The following is a 20,495-nucleotide window of genomic DNA, read 5'->3' as shown; positions in this document are numbered from 1 at the left end:
TGTTAATCTCTCTTTAGGGCATTTCTTTAGGTTAACTTGTGTTTTTCGAAGCACTGTAGCACTATCCTCAAGCAGGGCGAGTAATTGTTTTTGTTTTTCAGTCATTGTTAACGATAAAACACTGCAATTTCACGTACAAGTCTATAAAACGTCGTTATAACTTTTTGCAATAAAACTTGTTAATAATCAAATAAACTCATTAGTTTGAGGTGCAATTCGTTAGCATCTGCCGGCTCCTTATCTCTGGAATGCGGCTCGCTATTGTTCTCGATGCCGGGCGGCCGGTGTCCGATGCACTTATTGATCCGGTTCGATTGCGACCATATGTTGGTTGTAATAAGGTTCACTTTAACTATTTTTGGATTTTTGTATTTAAATAAATCAGAAAGACGTGTGATCTTGTACGGGTTTATTGAGCGACTAAAGGACAGATATAAATAGAAAGAGAAGGCGGGAATATACTTAATCATACATGCATAAGGTTCAAATTTAACCCAACAGTAGTCTTGAACGATTTCCACAGGATATGACTTAGAGATCCAATTCACATCTAATAGATATCTTACTCTATCTAACGTAAAAGTGACATTGGTAGCCCGAATTGCGCTGCAAAAGAGAACTAGTTGATATCTAAACTATAACGTATCTAGTACGTGTCGTCTCTTGTGAATATCTTGAAGTTCGAATACGGCAGTAACTCGTCATTAACCATTCTTTTCCCTTCGCGTTAGTTGAAGGAAATTGTAATCGTCAGTGTCAGGTGTCAATGAACCAACGTGACAGTTGCGACAATTCGACAAGTCTCATTGTTGCTGACGTCACAGGCATCCATGGGCTACGGTTATCGCTTACCATCGGGCGGGCCGTATTCCTGTTAGTCACCATCATTGTATTATTTAAAAAAACCTTTATAATATCGGCAAAAAACTGATATTTCTATTGCTATGTTTATGATGATAATGATGCAAATTTTCACAAGATTTCAAAGAACTTTTGGTAATTTTTGACAGCAAATGGGTTCTGTGTCGGAATTTCGTGACAATTGTCGTATTTCTTGTGACAATTGTCATTACCCTAGTAGCATTTTCGTTGGGGCCCACGGTGCCAACGGTAGGGAAAACGTTGGGATGAGGTTCGTTTCGTAGCCAACATTAATTTTGTATTGGCCCACCATCGCATTTACCAACATTCGCTGTGACACAGATGCCCAACAATGGGCCTTTGTGTATTTTGGTACCGTTGGCTAAACAACGATAATATTCGTTGGCCCAATGATGACATATATCGCATTTACCAACATTGGCAGTGGCAGTGATGCCCAACAATGGGCCTTTGTGTATTTTGCTACCGTTCGCTAAACAACGATAACATTCGTTGGCCCAATGGTGACGAATACCGCATTTACCAACATTGGCTGTGGCACGGATGCCCAACAATGGGCCTTTGTGTATTTTGGTAACGTTGGCTAGTCAAAGATATCTTCCGATGGCCCAATGATGACAAATATCGCATTTACCAACATTGGCTGTGGCACTGATGCCCAACAATGGGCCTTTGTTTATTTTGGTAACGTTGGCTAATCAACGATATCATCCGATGGCCCAATGACGACAAATATCGCATTTACCAACATTGGCTGTAGCATTGATGCCCAACAATGGGCCTTTGTTTATTTTGGTAACGTTGGCTAATCAACGATATCATCCGATGGCCCAATGACGACAAATATTGCATTTACCAACATTGGCTGTAGCATTGATGCCCAACAATGGGCCTTTGTGTATTTTGGTAACGTTGGCTAATCAACGATATCATCCGATGGCCCAATGATGACAAATATCGCATTTACCAACATTGGCTGTGGCACTGATGCCCAACAATGGGCCTTTGTTTATTTTGGTAACGTTGGCTAATCAACGATATCATACGATGGCCCAAAGACGACAAATATCGCATTTACCAACATTGGCTGTAGCATTGATGCCCAACAATGGGCCTTTGTGTATTTTGGTAACGTTGGCTAATCAACGATATCATCCGATGGCCCAATGATGACAAAAATCGCATTTACCAACATTGCCTGTGGCACTGATGCCCAGCAATGGGCCTTTGTTTATTTTGGTAACGTTGGCTAATCAACGATATCATCCGATGGCCCAATGATGACAAATATCGTATTTACCAACATTGGCTGTGGCACTGACGCCTAACAATGGGCCTTTGTGTATTTTGGTACCGGTGGCTAAACAACGATAACCTTCGTTGGCCCAGTGAGCACAAATATCGCATTTACCAACATTGGCTGTGGTACTGATGCCCAACAATACCAGTTGAGTTTGCTTGTGGCGTCACTAGATGGCGTTACTGTCTCCAAACATCGAAGTTATAGTTATTTTCTCGATTATTCCGGATATAATCATAATATTTTTTAAAGTAACTTATAAATCTAATAGCTATAACTATAAAATTTACACATAAATTTTAAAAATTGTATTTTACCAACATTTTCTCAATTTAAATCTCAAAAAACATAAATCTCGCTTACGAAGTTTCGAAGTGCGGTTAGTATATATACAAATTAGAGTGTATAGTAAGTACATATACTAAAATTGGAACGATACAGAGAAGATTAACAACAACTGCTGCCTAGGGCTTATGTGGATACAACCAATGCCTACCGTAGTGTAATTGTAATATTTATCAGCAAAGGCCCAACGTCGTATTACACAACCACTTAACGTAGGGTAACTGTAGGACTCGTAAACAAAAGCCCAATACATAATAGACTGTAGGCACACTATAAATTACACAACTATTTACCTACGTTAGTATTGTAAGAATCCTACACAAGGCCCAACGTTAAAGTTACAATGTTGGCCCTTTGTGGGACAAGCTGTGTTGGGCCTTCAACCTGGTGCACGACTACCTACCGACCTACCTGACTTGCCGTTGGGTAATTGTTGAATTTGCAAACAGAAGCACAACGAAAAAATTGCCCTTTTTTATTTTTTTGCAGTTGGCCCTACAGCAAGCCATACGGCCAAATGTAACAATTAACCAACCATCAAACAAATGTGTATAGGCCCAACCACGGCCCAACCAAAACCACCACCGTTGAATAATTGTATGATTTATTTAAATAGGCCCAACGAAAAAATTACTCTAATGGCCCTCTGTTGGGAATCTTTGGGAGGGCCTTTGTCGAGGGCCCTCCAGCAAATCGTACGGCCAAATGTAACAATTAACCAACCTCAAACAAATGTGTATAGGCCCAACCACGGCCCAACCAAAACCACCACCGTTGAATAATTGTATGATTAATTTAAATAGGCCCAACGAAAAAATTACTCTTATGGCCCTCTGTTGGGAATCTTCGGGAGGGCCTTTGTCGAGGGCCCTCCAGCAAATCGTACGGCCAAATATAACGGTTGCCCAACTAATACGTAAACAAAGGCCCAACAAAATCCCTACAAGAAAATGCTATTAGGGTAGCTTCGCAAAATAAGTACTTATTAACTGGCGATATAGTGGAGTTTTTTTTAAATTAACATGATGGTGGCAAACAACCACACCGCCCGTCCGATGGTAAGCGGTTTCCGTAGCCTATGGAGGCCTGTAACGGCAGTAACAATGATGTCGACAACTGTCGGACCTGACACGTTGGTAAAATAGGTCCCTGATGGTACCTAAGTCGTAGGTCAGTTTGTTAAAAAACCCTCACGGCCAACAACTTGACCTTGCTTACAAATATTACCCTTATCAATAACAAGCACATAACAAATAGCCTTGAAGCTCCAAAACACCGGATAATCCCATTACAAAATTAACTGTAAATTAATAGTCGTTGAGTTTAATTTGCAAAGTAACTTTATGTATACGAACTCGCGGGCAGAAATTAGTACAAAACTAGCGACCCGCCCCGGATTCGCACGCGTAGTTCAACCAATTTACACAAAACCTTTAAAATTATACACCTAAACCTTCCTCAAGAATAACTCTCTTGATAGGTGAAAATCACATTAAAATCCGTTCAGTCGTTTCTGAGTTTAGCGCGAACATACAGACAGACGCGACATAAGTATTTACTCCGTCTGTACCTTCATCCGCGTAGAGGTTGTAAAATAGTTATTTACGATACAAGTGCGGAAAAGAGGAAATTCGAAACGAGTGGCGATAAATTAAAACACGACCGAAGGGAGTGTTTTAAATCGACACGAGTTCCGAATTACCTATTCGCACGTGTATCGTATAACGTTTTACAGTACATACTTATGGCCCTTTAAACTTTTGACATACGCAAGAAAAGTGCTATTTTACGCACTAGTGCGGGAAAATATGACCGTATGTACTGTAAAAACTTTTAATCACCATTTTTATCTCCCTAAGTATTTTTCTACGAGCTCTACCTACAATATTTGAAATATATTTATGTTTTAAATTTCAAGGTTCTACCCTCAATCATTTAAGCTGAGCGTTGTCTGTTAATAGATATCTCTACTGGTATAAATGGGGACAAATGGAACTTTAGACAACTCCCCCCCCACCTTCCCCCCCTCCCCTCCCCTCCCCTATAGGTATGCTCTGGCAAAACTTTTGTCAGTAGAAAAAGCGAAACGAGAAATTCAAAATTTGTATCAATATTGGAAATCGATTGTTCGCGCCTACTTTTTTCGAATTTCCCGCCTTTTTTCACTGAGAGAGCTTGCTTGCCAGAGTAAGTAGGTACAGATATAGTGCATAATCGCTTTCCATCGTATATTCTCGGAAACGTTCGTATTTGTCATCCTACTTCAGTCAACCTCAGTATTTTTAATTACACAAACGGGTCTACCGCGATATTATAATTAATTGTTTTTACCTTTAATGCCGACGTTTCGGCTGAGTTGCACCAGCTGTGTCGTGTGAGGTGCAACTCAGCTGAAACGTCGGAATTAAAGGTAAAAACAATGAAATTATATCGCGGTAGACCCGTTTGTGTAATTAAATATGTCTCAGTATTTTTTGTACCGAGACTGACTGAAATAGCAAGACACGTTCGTACGTTTACAAAAATACGATGGAAAATAATTATGCACTATATACTACATCTGTATATGGAAATTCACAAACGTTACATTCCTTTCAAGCACCGAGGGTGATGTGAATAGGGCGAGCGTGTAATACATGCATGTAACTACGTACCATCCACACAGACTAGCCAATCTTAACCTTTATTGCGTCGACATAAGGCGTACTTTCAGTCAGTCCATGTTGCGATCCAATATGAAGTATTGCCAATAACAAAATGGCTGCCGCGAAGGCCGTCATTAATCAAGTGTAATACGCCAAATTAATAGTTTTCACGCCTTATCTACCTCGAGTGTAGGGTTCCGTAGGCTTCGGGAATTTTTAAACTGTTTTATAAAATTAAATATACATTTTTATTTTTCCTGTTCTGGAAGTTGGTCATACATAGGCACTGGTCCCACCGCGAGCTAGTAAGCTATAAAAAAGACACGGCGATATTTATAGCTCACCGCTGGGCGAGTAACTATAAATATCGCCGTGTCTCTTTTATTTACACGGGAGTGCTTATCTTTTGTTCGTGTTTATAGCCGATAGCTCATAGCTTACTAGCTCGCGGTGGGACCAGTGCCATATTCATGAAATTTGATTTATGTTTGATTTGATTTGATTTACCTTGCCATAGTGACAATCAATATGAAAGCCGCTAGAGATACCAAATTATTGTCACGGTCGGCTCGATTCGAACTTTAAGATGCGTCAAATATTACGTACGTTTAGCTAGATACGATATGGATTAGATATGTCAGTGTCAAAAGTGACGTTTCTTCAAACCATAGACTTACAATATATAGAGACGGGGTCTCAGCGAGCTGTCACTGTTGCCACTTTTGTTTAGTGTACGATTAACAATTTAACACCACCTTGCTGTATCCATGTCGATAAAGTCATATCGATAAACTATCGACATTTCTTACAATTTTAATTATACTTCAAAGTTTTGACGATATCTAAAATGAACAAAAACGCTTTTATTCTTTATTGTGGTTATCAGATCACAATTTTATCGTCACGCCCCAGCAGGGAACCAAGGGAAAGTTCAGATATTTAATTAAAATACATAAATACCTACTAAGATATGTGTTCCGCAATAATTGAAATATTTTATTATATTCTTATATATTTATTATTCATTAGCATTTCAATTATGTATATGTTTAACGAAGATATTGAAGCTTCAATTAATAGCTATTTCGTTCCGCTGTGTAGCGTTTATCGATATATAACATGATTAAAATCGACTTTTCACATCCCTAAAAGAGCACACATACACGCTTTTACGCACACATACACAGCCTGGAAGCATCTAAAATGGCAACACTTGATTTGAAGTTCACCTTGTCAACAGTATGGTTGTCCTTTTTTGACAAATGGCATTTTAAAAGAGCGAGGAGAGAGAAATGATACTAGTTGCTGCGCCGTCAAAGAGAACAGAAAAGGTAGGGGCCTTGCTTCAAACAAAGGCGTCACTTTTGACAATGACACATCTATTCCATATCGTATCTAAGAATAAGAATAAGAGATGTTTGTTAGCACAAATAATAATAACTAATAACACAAAACTAAAATTCAATTACATAAATATTTGTGCCAAAAGGTCCTCACTCAGCTTATTGTCACGTTGTGTATCCTAGGACACACAACGTGACGCTGATTTTCAGTGAGGCCTACTTAAAGACTAAAGCTAAAACTAACTATATGGTGACAGAACCAAACTAAGAATTCAACAATGAATATAATAAAAAGGCAATTGATTTTATATACACCGTGTTTTTATTGAATTCCGTTTAAAAACTAATTAAATGTAGCATATAGCGTTGTTGTAACATGGGCATTACATTTAACTCAACTAAACAATTGAAATCTGTGACATATCAATGTAATTTCGTACATCGATCGACCGAGATTGTACTTAAGTTTAGTAGCAAATGTATGAACTCATTCTAAACACTAATCAATATGTAAACCGGCCCTAAGGCAAGTGTACACACTTGTAGAGGCCTTAGAGGAAATAAATAAATTATTGATTATCTCCGAAATGGAGTTAATTAGAATATCGGTGTCTTTGAGAAAGTTACTTGATTTAAGCTCAAGAATGCACCCTTGAAATTAACGGAAATAAAAAAAAAACACGGTGTATATCGATGTATCTACTTTTGTCGAGCGCGTATGTGTATGTGTGTGTGTATCTAGTCGCGTAATATTTGACGTATCTTAAAGATCAAATAGGGCCATGTAACAAAGTACAAAATGGTACGGAAACCCAATTCTTTGACTGTTTGACTTATTTGTATTACAAATTACAAGGGGCCAAAAGTTGTTGCACTATAACCGCTTGTGTTAATTAAAATATGATTAAAATTGATACCCGAGTAAGCAAAAGATTCCAAAACTCAAGTGTAGCAAGTGGTTCGAAAAGCGGAATCTTAAGCATTGCCAGGGATCATGTGTTACCCAGATCAACCCAATAAACAGCAAACACCATTTTCTCAGTAGGTAACCATTTGGTGTACATATTCTATCACTACACTACACTTACGCTTGAATTTACAAGTGTGACAGAGAAGCAACACGTCAAACGTGGCTCGCGGTAGGCCCTCTGAAACCCAGCACAGTGCAGGTACCGCAGAATTGCACGTGTCAATCCAAACCACCGGGTCACGAACCGTCGTATAATTACATTCATCAACTTACTAATAATGAACCTTATGCCGTTGAAATAAGACTCAAGAATGCTCAGTTATTTTGTAGACTAGCTGTGTGAATGTCAAATTACTAAAAGTAGACCTTATGTGAACGCAATAGGGTTTACGAATGATCAATTGTGTCGGTGTGAATGACGCGTCGCTGACTCAGCAGTGGCGTGAACTGCAAATCTACTAATCAAGTATAATATATGGAATAGTGTGGGTGATAGGTAAGCTCAGACGTCCATTCGATTTAATATTCTTGGGTACCGTAGGCCTTAGATACAGTAAGAGTGTTACCACACCAATCCATAGTTTCTACCTAGATAAATCGATCGAGCGACGTCGACATGGAACAGTCTACGTCGATCGATACCATCGATCGATGCCATCGATCGATTGGTGTGGTAACACCCTAAGGTATACATCTGAGGGCCTACCGCAAGAACCGTAATTCGTAAATTGCAGGGATCTTTTCTTTTACTCCAATGAAGGCGTAATTAGAGTGACAGAGCAACTTCGATTTTCGCGGTTATCCCTGAGTGTTTGTCACCGTCCCAATGTCCCAATATAATATAATGTCATCTTTGAAGTTGTTCTCGGATTTACGAAAAAAAAAATTATCTCTATAATTGTCAATGCCAAAATCAATGTTTAAATTTTTACATTCAAACTCAACTAGAATTAGATTTATTTTTGTTTTTAAATACAGGCTGTTTGGTACATCGTTTGCCAAATTAAAACGGCAGATAGGTTGAGTCATTTGCTATCTTCTCAGGCCTAAATTTTTTTAATTTGGCGCAAATTTTTTCACTTCTATGCCGGTTTATCGTAAATTTCAATTGTTTACTTGCTTAGTAGTAAAAGAAAACAGGGCCAATTTTGTTTTTCTAGGCATGAGAAGACAGCAAATGACACAAATTATCTGCCATTTTAATTTGGCAAACGATGATAAATATGTATGTAAACGATTGCCAAACACCCTGTATATATATACCTGAAGACGTATTTGTTTGGAACGGAAAACTGCTGTTAGGATGCTAACTAGGATGATCTACAATTCTGCAGTTTGCATAGAAGCCTTAAATCCTAAACTTACAAACGAAATGTTCTTCAGCAAACATCTAAACATTACTATATTTATTATTCAAACATTACTTTCGTAACGCGTATGGCCCAAGGCCGGGTCCTTGAGTCGGTTCGTTACGTCGCTATCGCGATCTCAGTTCGGTGCCAAGGACGCCGTTGTTGCCAAAATTGCAATCATTATAAAGAAGTTTGGACAATGTGACATCGTGTACGTACAGTCAGCAGCAGAAGTTGCTAAGCGGGCGAGGTGTCCAAAATTAACTTGACACGCTCTTAGTCACTTAACAATAAAGTCGCGTCAAGATCATTTTGAACACCTGGCCCACTTAGTAACTTCTGCTGCTGACTGTACTCTAGAATTAAATATGCACTAATTTGTGCCCGCGACTTCGTCCGTATAAAAAGATTTTCGTGATAAAAACTATCCTCTGTTTCAAAGGAAGTTTTGATTCATCTATACAGATCAGTTCAGTCGTTTTAAGGATGAAGGGGATAGGTAGGGTTTTTGCTATGTCTAGGTACATATTTATTTCTCGTTATAGGTATATTTCTATACACCTAGGGTTACCAGATCCACATTTAGAATTTCCTGACAAAATTCCTGATTACGAGATTTTTCGATTTGTAGTCGATATTTTACAGCTTAGGATATTATACAAATGCAAATCCAGTATTATACCCGATATTCGGTGTCGTCTTGGGTCGTCCCATTCGTTTTTCGGCAAGTTCTTAAATTAGTCCTATTCTGCTTTCGTCACTCATTCTACATTGAAAGCCACCGACGATTGTGACGAATGTAGAATGGGTGACGAAAGCAGAATAGGACTAATTTAAGAACTTGTCGAAAAACGAATGGGACGACCCAAGACGATACCAGATATTCAACATACCTAATGTGAAAAATACTTAGACATATTTTACAGGAACTTGAATTTGGACCATAGTTGTAAGTTGTGGACTAAAGTTTCCTGAGTTGACGGTACGTTTTGTATAGGGATCGAAATTTTTCCTTTCCAAAATGAAAGCTTGCTTAATTTCCTATGTACAGCTAGCTTGATCCAACTCTTCTACTGTTTCTAAAATAAATAACGAGCATTCCTTCATAAAAACCCACAAAATGCTAAGAACGTCCTACCAATTACTTTAACTAAAGAACATTATTATAATGTTCTAACCTGCATAGAGTCACGGCAGGCGAAACATTTTAATTTTATTCTGGCGTTCCGCATACAGGAGCACCATTCTGATTTACCAAGTTGTTAAGGTTTTGATCTTATTTTGATACGACCTTGAAGATGGGTTACGCTGATTGGTACACGCGACCGGTCTGGCCTAGTGGGTAGTGACCCTGCCTGCTAAGCCGATGGTCCTGGGTTCGAATCCCAGTAAGGGCATTTATTTGTGTGATGAACACTAATATTTGTTCCTGAGTCATGGGTGTTTTCTATGTATATAAGTATGTATTTATCTATATAAGTATATATATCGTCGCCTAGCACCCATAGTACAAGCTTTGCTTAGTTTAGGGCTAGGTTAATCTGTGTAAGATGTCCCCAATATTTATTTATTTATTTATTTATTTATAGAGAAAAAAATAGGTACATAGAGTGCTCACTCCATACTTCAGTTTTGGTACCTATCAAAACGACTATTATTTTCGTAGTCGACATCTAAGCATCGAGTAGCAGAATTATCAGTACTGGCCGCGTAGCCAAGATGCCGATCGCTTACGCTCCGTAGCGATCGAAACGTAACTGTCACTGTCGCACTAATTTATTTATTTAATCGTATGGCTACAAACTGGTCGCTTAATAATTAATGCTTATTGAATAGGTACTATAGTTTAACATCTAGATTCTTCACCCATTGGGTTGCGTTCACATCAGGGCGGAGCAGGTCCAGGGAAACTCCGGTATATTTTCTCTTGGGGCAGTCGTAGATGATGTGATTAATAGACTGCACTGGAGCTCCGCAATCACACGCCGGTGAATTTCGCCAGCCACACTTAAACATGTAAGCCCCACAGAGTCCATGTTCGGTTCTGAGCCTATTCAGCTGGCACCAGTCCCGTCTAGAGCCCGAGAAGCCAAATGACTTTTGCGTGGGGTCATAGTTAGAAACATTAGCCCTGGGTGGATTTGCTATCCATTCGTCTTTCCATCTTGATTTTATATTGAACGGCTTTTCCATCAGGTACTGTGCTGTCTGGTAGGGCGGATGTCGGGATTTCAGCCGATGGCGAGGCGGGCACATAAACTCCTGGTGAACCGGTAGATTTGGGTTTCGAGCTATTTTGTTGGCTTCATTTAGTAAATCCTGTTGCCTTCTAAGATGGGGCGGCGGTATGTGGCTCAGTGCTGGCAACCATGGTAGGGGGGTTGATTGTATCGGGCCAGATATACAGCGCATAGTTTTATGCAACTGGACGTCGATCTTGTCGCACTAATATGGAAGAGTGATAGAGAGGCATAAAGCTTTTCGCTGTCGTAGCGACCTTGGCTAGGCCGGCTGCTACTTGACAATAGATGTTCCGACGACCGAAAAGTCTAATTGCTCAACAATTTCCAGCTAATATTATAAACGGATTAACCGAAACTCTATTTTCAACTCCTTCTGCTTTTAATATTAGTTGTAAATTGTTGTTCAATACAATTTTCATGAGTTGCGACACTAGAGAAATCTAGTATCAAGTACTGATAATTCCGGTACTCGATGCTAGATGTCGATTGCGAAAATAATAGGCAAATGGCAGTGGCGGATTTGCAGTCTTTGCCGCCCTAGGCCCCAGGTCCTGTAGCCGGCCCTTTCAATGCACCCATAATATTGACTGCATTTTGAGTTATTTCTTGTTGGCATCAGCGAATTTTTTGTCACAATTTGCCGCCCCTAAATATCTTGCCGCCCTAGGCCCGGGCCTACTGTGCCTTAGGGCAAATCCGCCACTGCGGTTTGGTACCAAAACTGATGTATGGAGTGAGCACTCTATTCTTACTATATTTCTCAATGATGACGTGAAAGTCGTGCGTGAATTGCACGCCAATCACCAAGATGATCGTCAAGGTAATCAAGGTTGTAACAAAACCGTAACAAATTGTTAAATCCGAATTGGCCTCCATGATGGCATGGTGCGGAGCCCCAGTGTTAGCGAATCATACAGTAGGACCTCACAGATAAGATCACCGAAAGCCGACTTAGATGGTATGGCCACATAATGAGACGTTCCGAAGATCACGGAAAGAGCTGGCAATACCATGCACCAGAAAAGGCAATGGAAGACCCAAAGCCACGTGGCTGGTCGACTTGGAGCGAGCCCAACTTACCTACAGATGCGACAATCCAGGGCTATAACTGCGAAAATCGAAGTTCGCAATTTGCGGGGATTTTTCTCTGTCATTCTAATTTCGGTTTTCGCGGTAGCCGCTCAGGACAGATCATCCTAGCGCCTTAGAATGAGGAGAGCCGACCCCAAATGATGGGAAGTGGCAAGGAAGAAGAAGAAGACAGTAGGATACCTCCATAAAGCCTAATTTGGCTGACCAATTATACTGGTAGACGGTCCACAAACAAATAACCACGGTGTTTCGTTACCCCATCTTACCTTAGGCCTTTTGTCAGCAAACGTTACATTTTAAGTTTTATAAAGTGAAATATCACGGTGAAGCGCTGGTGGCCTAGAGGTAAGATCGTGCGACTTTCAATCCGGAGGTCGCGGGTTCAAACCCCGGCTCGTACCATTGAGTTTTTCGAAACTTGTGTACGAAATATCATTTGATATTTACCAGTCACTCTTCGGTGAAGGAAAACATCGTGAGAAAACTGGACTAATTCTAATAAGGCCTAGTTTCCCCTCTGGGTGGGAAAGGTCAGTATGTATGGCACTATCCCTTTCGGCTATTTAGGGTTGTCAAAATTCAAGTCATTATCTTATCTATGGCCATGCACGCAAATGGACGTCAAGTGGTGCCAACCCTAAGAACTGTTCGGAGTAATTCTAAGTCGAACGGAGCCGAGTTTGCCCGAAAGCAGAGGTGCCTCCCCACTGGCACCGCTACAAATGGCGCCCCACCTCAACATTAGCACAGCATGTAAATATGTGATGTTCCACGGCAAAAGGTACCTTATGGCGGCTGGCGATTACGTCGCATAGCACCGCAATAATATTGGAGCTGCGTTAATAATAGCGTAAGTGCCAACCGCCGGTACTTTACCCGTAGGACGTCACATATGTTCAACTCTTTTAGGTTATTCCACGTTGGAACGATTACGTCCGAGGACGGACGCAAGGACGACATACGAAAGACCTAACATGTTAAGTGTTGGACATAGTTGCACTCAAAATGAAAATCAAAAATGTCTTTAATGGAAGATTATGGTACATTTACAATAGTAAAGGTGTTACAATGTTTATCAGAACCCATAATCTCTGATGGGATTGTACAAGGATAGTAAGTAGAGTTAGACCAAGATAAGTCTGCAGCGATTTTGATAGCACACGCAATCCAAGTGTTGTTTATACGTCATAATTTCATAGAAGTTTGACGATTAAAATAACACTTTCACTACTTGTGCTATAAAAATCGTTGCAGTCTTATCTTTGTCTAACTCTAAATATATATTATATATTGATACAATAGGTGTTGGCTGTATAATTTATTGCAAAAATGCATACCTTGCACAAAAATAAAATGCAAAAAATATTGGGAAACGTAGATCGCAGTAATTGATATACATATTTAAATTTAATAAATCGGATTACGAGTATATATGTACATATATAGAAATTAAGAATATTTAATTTTTTTTTTAATTTACCGACCAAAAAATTTATGTTCATAGTTCGGCGGGAAAACTGCAAAAGGTTATTAGGATGAAGCGGCCAGACAGTTAGGTGTTAGGTAAAAGAGGTACTAGAATATATTGAATGAGTTCACATTTAATAATCACATTAACAGGGTGTTTTTACGTAAATTTGTTTTTCAGTTTTCTCCAAAACAACATCGTAAAAGCTATAATGTTTCATACTTAAATATACTCCAGGAAACAAGTACTATCAACTGTGTAAATATCTGCAACTAATGAAGTAGCACCTGATATACAGAGTGGTCTAAACCTTGTCGTACAAAATTTTTTTTTAGCTTCTTTACGGCGTTGGCTGTCAGAATATACCCCCATGTATGTTAGCCGATTGTTCGTAGTTTTCGAGTTATGATTTTTTTTTAACTTTTAAGTTTTGTTAAGAAATTGAAGCAGGGTGAAGCAATTCATTTATTTAAAAAAAACTATTGAACTTTTTTCAATAAGTACCTATTTCTTTTTGTAACATACTTAGTTGCAAACGGAGCACTTGCTAAAAAAAATCAGCATCCTCACTTGGCTGTGAGTTGGAAAACAAAGACAAAGTTTTACGTTCAAGTATGTCAAGCTAAGATTTTGCGCTAACCTAAATAAATACATGGGGTATATTCTGATAGCCAAAGACGTAAGCAATCTAAAAAAAATATTTGGACGTCAAGGTTTGGACCATCCTGTAGATTTACCTAATGTGCCTATTTCGGTTATTTCTGAATAGCCTGCTAAAGATGCAGCTTGGTCCATCTAAAGTGGGCGGAAGTTGGGCAAGTGTGCGCAGACACGGCGCGTGCGCAGTCTAATCGACGCGCGAGCAACTTTGCACATTTACTATTAGTTACGATGCTGCTCGTATAGTAGGACATGTACCGAGATGTCAAAAGTAATTTAGCTTTTTCTATGCGTTGGCTTGGGCAGTATATGCGTGCGAGCAATATTTGAACACTAACCCCCTTATTCATAAACGTGCTACAGTTAGTTAATAACCTTTTGTCCTTATCTGTCATTTAGACTTATTTATTTGTAAGAAAGGGGTGAAACATAATTTAACAAAATCAAAACCAAATCATTTAATCAAATCCGTAAAGTTCTATGAATAGGGGGGTAAAATATTTTGGTGGATTTTTTTATCTCAGGTGTTACCACTGGGAACAGGTTGGAACCAGAATCCCAGATGTTACCACTTGGTGTTAACGTTGCCGTTGGTGGTAAATATCGGAGCAAAAATCTGTTTCCAAGCATTTTCATAAGTGTCAAAAGAGTTGCGTTCGTAAGCGACGTATCCTACAGCGACTTGTCTTCAGTGATTATGCCGACGACATAAGTATCTCGAGATGGATCTCAAGATAAACCCATTCTATTGTTGTTGACAAGCGTGGAAGCTATCGTAGGTTGGGTTGCCTTAGTAGCCTGACTAATTTTTAATGGCGGAAAAATGTTTCGTAATTTAGGTGAGGTATTGTTATTTTTGTGCCCTCGTCATGGTATCCGTCAAGTCATATTGCAAATCATATTAATGAAAACAGAGAAAAAAATAGGGTATTCTAAAGGTAAATTATGGATGATTTTTTTTCGCTTTAACTTTATGGAGTGATATCTGATATGTCGTAGGATAGGTACTTATTTTAAACACATACCTAAGTAATAGAGTTCTTGGAGAGTGTAGTATTTGACTAAGAATTTTTTGCCAAAGTGGTTTTTGGAAAATTTTCTAAATACTACATACTGTATACATACAATACTTATAGCTCACTAGAGTCTGTGCGGAAAGAGAAGAGTCGTAGGACATGGGCTCCCTTACTTTCCACGACTTTTCTATTTCCGCACAGACTCTAGTTAATTTTTATACTATAATATCTTATATCATACCTACATACCTGCTTACTAATGACGATAACAGCCAAATTAAGGACAGGTCGTTAACCTAATTAAACGAAATAAAAAATAAAATAAATAAACACGAAGTTTAACGTCATAGGTATCTATACCTAGTATAGGTATCTATACGCTACAGGTCGATTGTTTTGTTAGTGTAATTTGACTCCATCATATTGAAACAGATTTTATATAAAAATATAAAAAAGGTACATTGATTAGCAGAAATTAAGCGGGTGAGAAAATCAAATTTCATACACACTTAGAAAATTTCGCTGCTGAGTGTTGGCTGTAGACTAATATAAAGAAATATTTACAAGTACTTGTATATATGTAACTGGTAGAGAATGCCTTATGGATTAAGTCTCCCTTTTGTAGAAAAATGGATCAAGGCTTCCAGTGCCCAGGGCAATCCACCTGAATTTTTAAAAAATCAAACTTTTTCATGTAAAAATAATTTTATGTGTTTTACTAAACTAAAACTACTTTCTTTTACAGATAAACTTTCCCGGCTACTATAAAATGGCCCTAAAACTCAAGTACACCGACGAGCACGGGATCCTACACATCAACATGAGCCCCTCATCCACCCCCAAACCCGAGTCAGGGTCCGACCTCACCGACCCCAAGTTCGACACCATCAACTCCCGCTTCCAACAGTACGACCTCTTCGGAGGGAAATACGAAGTGGAAGGGGAACCGAAGTCACTGTTCCGAAGCCGCTACAACAGTATTGAGGAGGAGCTGGCCAATACGCCTTACGCGTTCACCGGCGAGCGGTCGCTAGACATTACTATTCAACAATCTTTAGACGCGTCTCCGTCTAAAGATATTGAAGACGATAGATTCTTTAGAAACATAGACGATGGACTATTCGGACCGCAAATAGATAAAGTTAGCTCTGATGAATCGCCAGCGTTTACGGTGACACAGTTAATACACGCGCAGGACAGATATTTTGACTTATCGTCGAGACAGTCGAGTAGTGTGTTGGATAGTCCGCGGAGTGGTAAAGTGGTTGTTGAAGTGAGAAGTGCGCCAGGGTCCGCCAAGAGGGATGAAGCCTTCAAGGTACTGCCTGGGGAGGCTCTGAAAGCTGCGCCCGCGAATCCGTGAGTATTATTTAATTTACTAGGTTATTGGAAGTACCCAATTATTTTTAATCTTTTTTGAACAACCAAAACTTACTAATGCTACCCCAATAAAATTAAAATTAAATTTATTATCGTTGTCTGAGTACCTACAACACAAGCCTTCTTAAGCTTACCGTGGGGCTTAGTCAATTTGTGTAAAAAAAAAATAACTATTTGATTATGTTTATTTTATTTTATTATTTTATTTTTTTCTAAACTTAATAGCATCGTGCGCACACGTCTCTGCTTGACACAAAATTTACTACCACAATTTCAGAGCCATATTGAACCCAAACCAGATCGATTTTTGTTTAATTCCATCCGACTCGCTTTTAGTTTGTAAACCTTGTTTTGTATCTCAGCTATGTTATTTTATTACAAAAAGCGTCATTTTAGCATTTACAATATAAAATCACAACGTTTCTTTAATTTCACGTTGATGAAGGCTTTTGGTTCGACTAATTCAACTCAGTAAGCAAGGGACCAATTTGAATTGTAATGTGATTTATTAATAATTACCTACTTATATGTATAAGAATTGAAGTAGGTATACAATATTATATATAGATAGAGGTTTTTAGGTCTATCGTCTAAAAACTGTGTGCATGAGATAATGCAGTAGCCTAAGACCACATTAATTATTTTGTTGGGTTTTGCTTACTAGGCCGTAATAATTAGGCAAAGATAGAATCTCACTTCCACTTTAAGTATAATTAATTCTACGAGATTATATTAATAATTATGATTATTAGTATTATGGTAGGAATTATAAAACATTGTGTCCGGTTAAATTGGTTTTAAAACATACCTACATAATTTAATTACACAACCGGGTCTACAGCGATATAATTTCATTGTTTTTCCTACTTTTAAGCTGCTTTTAAGTAAATATATATGTGTACAAAACGCGAGAGTTTAAAGTGTTATATACCTACCTAATTAACTTCCAATATCTAAGAATAAATTAAAAATTTAACAAAAAAACTGTACCTCAAGGGCTCTTTGACGAGTATTAAAAAGTCAAGAAGTCTTGTACAGACCAAAAGGAATGAATGTGACGTTATATATTTTTAGTGACATCAAGAATACTTAGCAATATTTTATAAATAGGTACAACAGCCAACATCATTTATTAAATAAAAACATATATATTGTGCTTCAAATATTAATCATAATTTCATTTGTACTAAATAAACTTAATATACAGAAATAAATAGAATGCCGTGTAATACTCGACACACGCACAATAAAGCATGTTGTTAAATCTAATGACATCTTGCGTCTTTTTGTTTGATAATAAGAAACATCCGGCATTACAATATGTTGATGATTCTTCAATGTTTAAAACAATCATAATTTCATGACTCAGTTTGGTTTGTGTCGCTTAACATCAAACGCAGGTATGTATGTAAAATATATTCGACCCTCTCAGCAAATATCTTTCCTATTACCTTTCTTAATACCAAAATTGCATAATCTATATGTCAGGATCTACCCGAGATTGAAGTTAATCGAATCGATTGTCTTTCATGAACAGTAATTTTGAGTTGTAGGTCCTACAATCAATGAGGTAAAAGATACAGGATAAAAGTCTGAGCTAAGTAACTGAACCTAATTCAAATAAATGCTGTCTTAAAATAATTTTACGGTTTATTTTAAGACAACATTTATTTGATCGGTACTCACGTGTTTTTAGTCACTCGCGCCATTATTTTAATGTTAGTATGTCTCACGACAGTTATACTTAAATACGATTAAATGCTGTGTTATTAATAATCTATAAATAAATTAATAATCATCTCTAATATCTACTTAATAGCTTAAACCTTAGCATTGGTTTAATAACTTATGAAAAATAACTATCATGAAAACCTATTTAATAGTTGTTTGTTTTACAAGGGGGCTAAGTTGTTGTTTAACCGCTCGTGCTAATATTGATACCCGAGCAGGCGAAAGATTCCAAAATTGTTCGAAAAATGGAATCTTGAGCGTTGCGAGGGTTTCAAAGCACGAGGGTTGAACAATATTTGCCCCCGAGTGAAACACAAAATTTTTCACCACACCAACCCGATGCAAATACTTATTAAATTTAAAATTTCAAACAAAATCAAACCAAATCAAATCCAAATAAATGTTATTAAATATTTATCATCCAAAATCATCATTTAAAAGTCAATCAAACCAGTAAACATAAGAAAACAACTCAAAATTTGCATTTGATTACATTGCCTCACATGTGAATAAAATGCAACTTTGCTATCAGTTTTTGAAGTGCAAAGTAAGCCTTTCCGAGCTGGTGTGGTGAAAAGTATATTTTTTATACTTTGCTGTAATTTAATTTGACGCAAACGTGTTGTAACATCGTTAGAATAAAAGCAGATGAGAAAATATCAAAATAACATATATCAACAATGTTTATCAGTCACTCTAATTTCTAAAACGATTTATTAATGTATTAGAACATCAAACAACCTCCTTACGCCTTCACCGCAGCGATATAAAAACTCTTATTACTTTAAAACATTAAACAAAATGCGACTTTGAACTAGTGCCATCAAAGTTAGAAATGGAAAATCAAATAGGCGTAAAAATGGATAAATTAATTACGCGAATGTACATTTTTATGATGTCTAATTTTAACAAATATAACATAGAGTCAGTCAGTTTAATATAGTCCGTTAATGTTATAATTTTCTAGGTTTAAGACTTAAACTTAGGTAAAGATAAATGTGCTATAATTGAATTCAGAGTTAATTTGTAAACGGCTTTGTTTTGCTTTAAATCTTGATCCGAAAATAAGCTTGGAAGTCATTTAAATACGTATCAGACTATTACAGACTATACAAACAGTGTCAGGTAGGGAGACAACGTTTTTCGTGGCTGTGTAAGCCAATACGGGAGCGGCAAACACGTATAAAATGAAAAACGAACACGTGGTGAAATACGTATAAGCTTCTTGATAACCTAGAAGGAGTTTTGGCCGAAGGGTGTCAAGTTTCGGAGGTTCTGCGGCCGGCTGCCTGACACAGCGGGGTTGCAAAATGCATGGCAGCCATACCTAGTGTGTGTTAAATTTTTTCAAGATAGGTATTTTTAAGGTCTATACGTATAAGTCTGCATGTGATATATTATAGTGACCGTGTGGAAGTGACATTGTTAATGTCAAATTTCTGTGAAACTATAACGTTTATAATGACTCCCCCTCACTTTGTTCTGTTCAAGTCTGTGCATAGTTTTATGGACTCTATATAGGGTCATTGCGCTAGTTTTCGTCCACTTAACGAAATTTCAAAAACCTTCATTGTTGCACAAATATGGACCATTGCAATTCTCATATCTAAACAATTTATCTATCTACATAAAAAATCTATTTCGCAAGTAGCAAAATAAAAATGAAATTGTTTACTGATCCGTTAAGTGGACGGAAACTGACACTAGACGATAAACTGACGCAATTACCCTATTCTTTTACTTTGAAAAACGTGTAATAAATATTTAAAAAAATAGTTGGCAATTGAATATCCACCGCCACAATTCGCTGAGCTCTAGAAGAAAGTATAATAACATTTATCTATCTCTCCGACCGTAAACAAAAGGCATATTTTTCATGCACGAACCGCCATCAAAATTAAGAGAGGTCCAAATCACACTCATTTGGACCACTATGTACTCAGCACTGTACAGTCAGTATCGATATATATTTAATGTGCCGTCGGAAATCGAGAAATTTCCACTTGGAAAAAATTCGGAAACTTGTCATATTTTTATAGGAGTTGTAAATGTTCTATTTCCAAATATA

The 20,495-nt window shown here is 37.8% G+C and overlaps 1 protein-coding gene and 1 long non-coding RNA gene across 2 annotated transcripts in view; one reads left to right on the top strand and one right to left on the bottom strand.

Annotated features, from left to right (window-relative positions):
• Positions 1-20,495, top strand: part of LOC134675845 (protein stum) — a 90,601-nt gene that overhangs the window by 6,884 nt on the left and 63,222 nt on the right. The window contains exon 2 of the mRNA XM_063534147.1: positions 16,062-16,675. Coding sequence (XP_063390217.1) covers positions 16,086-16,675 — 590 coding nt within the window. The 5' untranslated portion in view covers positions 16,062-16,085. The remainder of the gene's footprint in view (positions 1-16,061; positions 16,676-20,495) is intronic.
• The window catches only part of LOC134675956 (uncharacterized), a 178,759-nt gene that overhangs the window by 96,609 nt on the left and 61,655 nt on the right, over positions 1-20,495 (bottom strand). The gene's annotated exons all lie outside the window — the stretch shown is intronic.

The sequence above is a fragment of the Cydia fagiglandana genome, chromosome 23, assembly GCF_963556715.1.
Source record: "Cydia fagiglandana chromosome 23, ilCydFagi1.1, whole genome shotgun sequence".
NCBI classification, from domain to species: domain Eukaryota; kingdom Metazoa; phylum Arthropoda; class Insecta; order Lepidoptera; family Tortricidae; genus Cydia; species Cydia fagiglandana.
The sequence above is the reverse complement of the archived record's forward strand: the minus strand, read 5'-3'. Positions and strand labels throughout refer to the sequence as shown.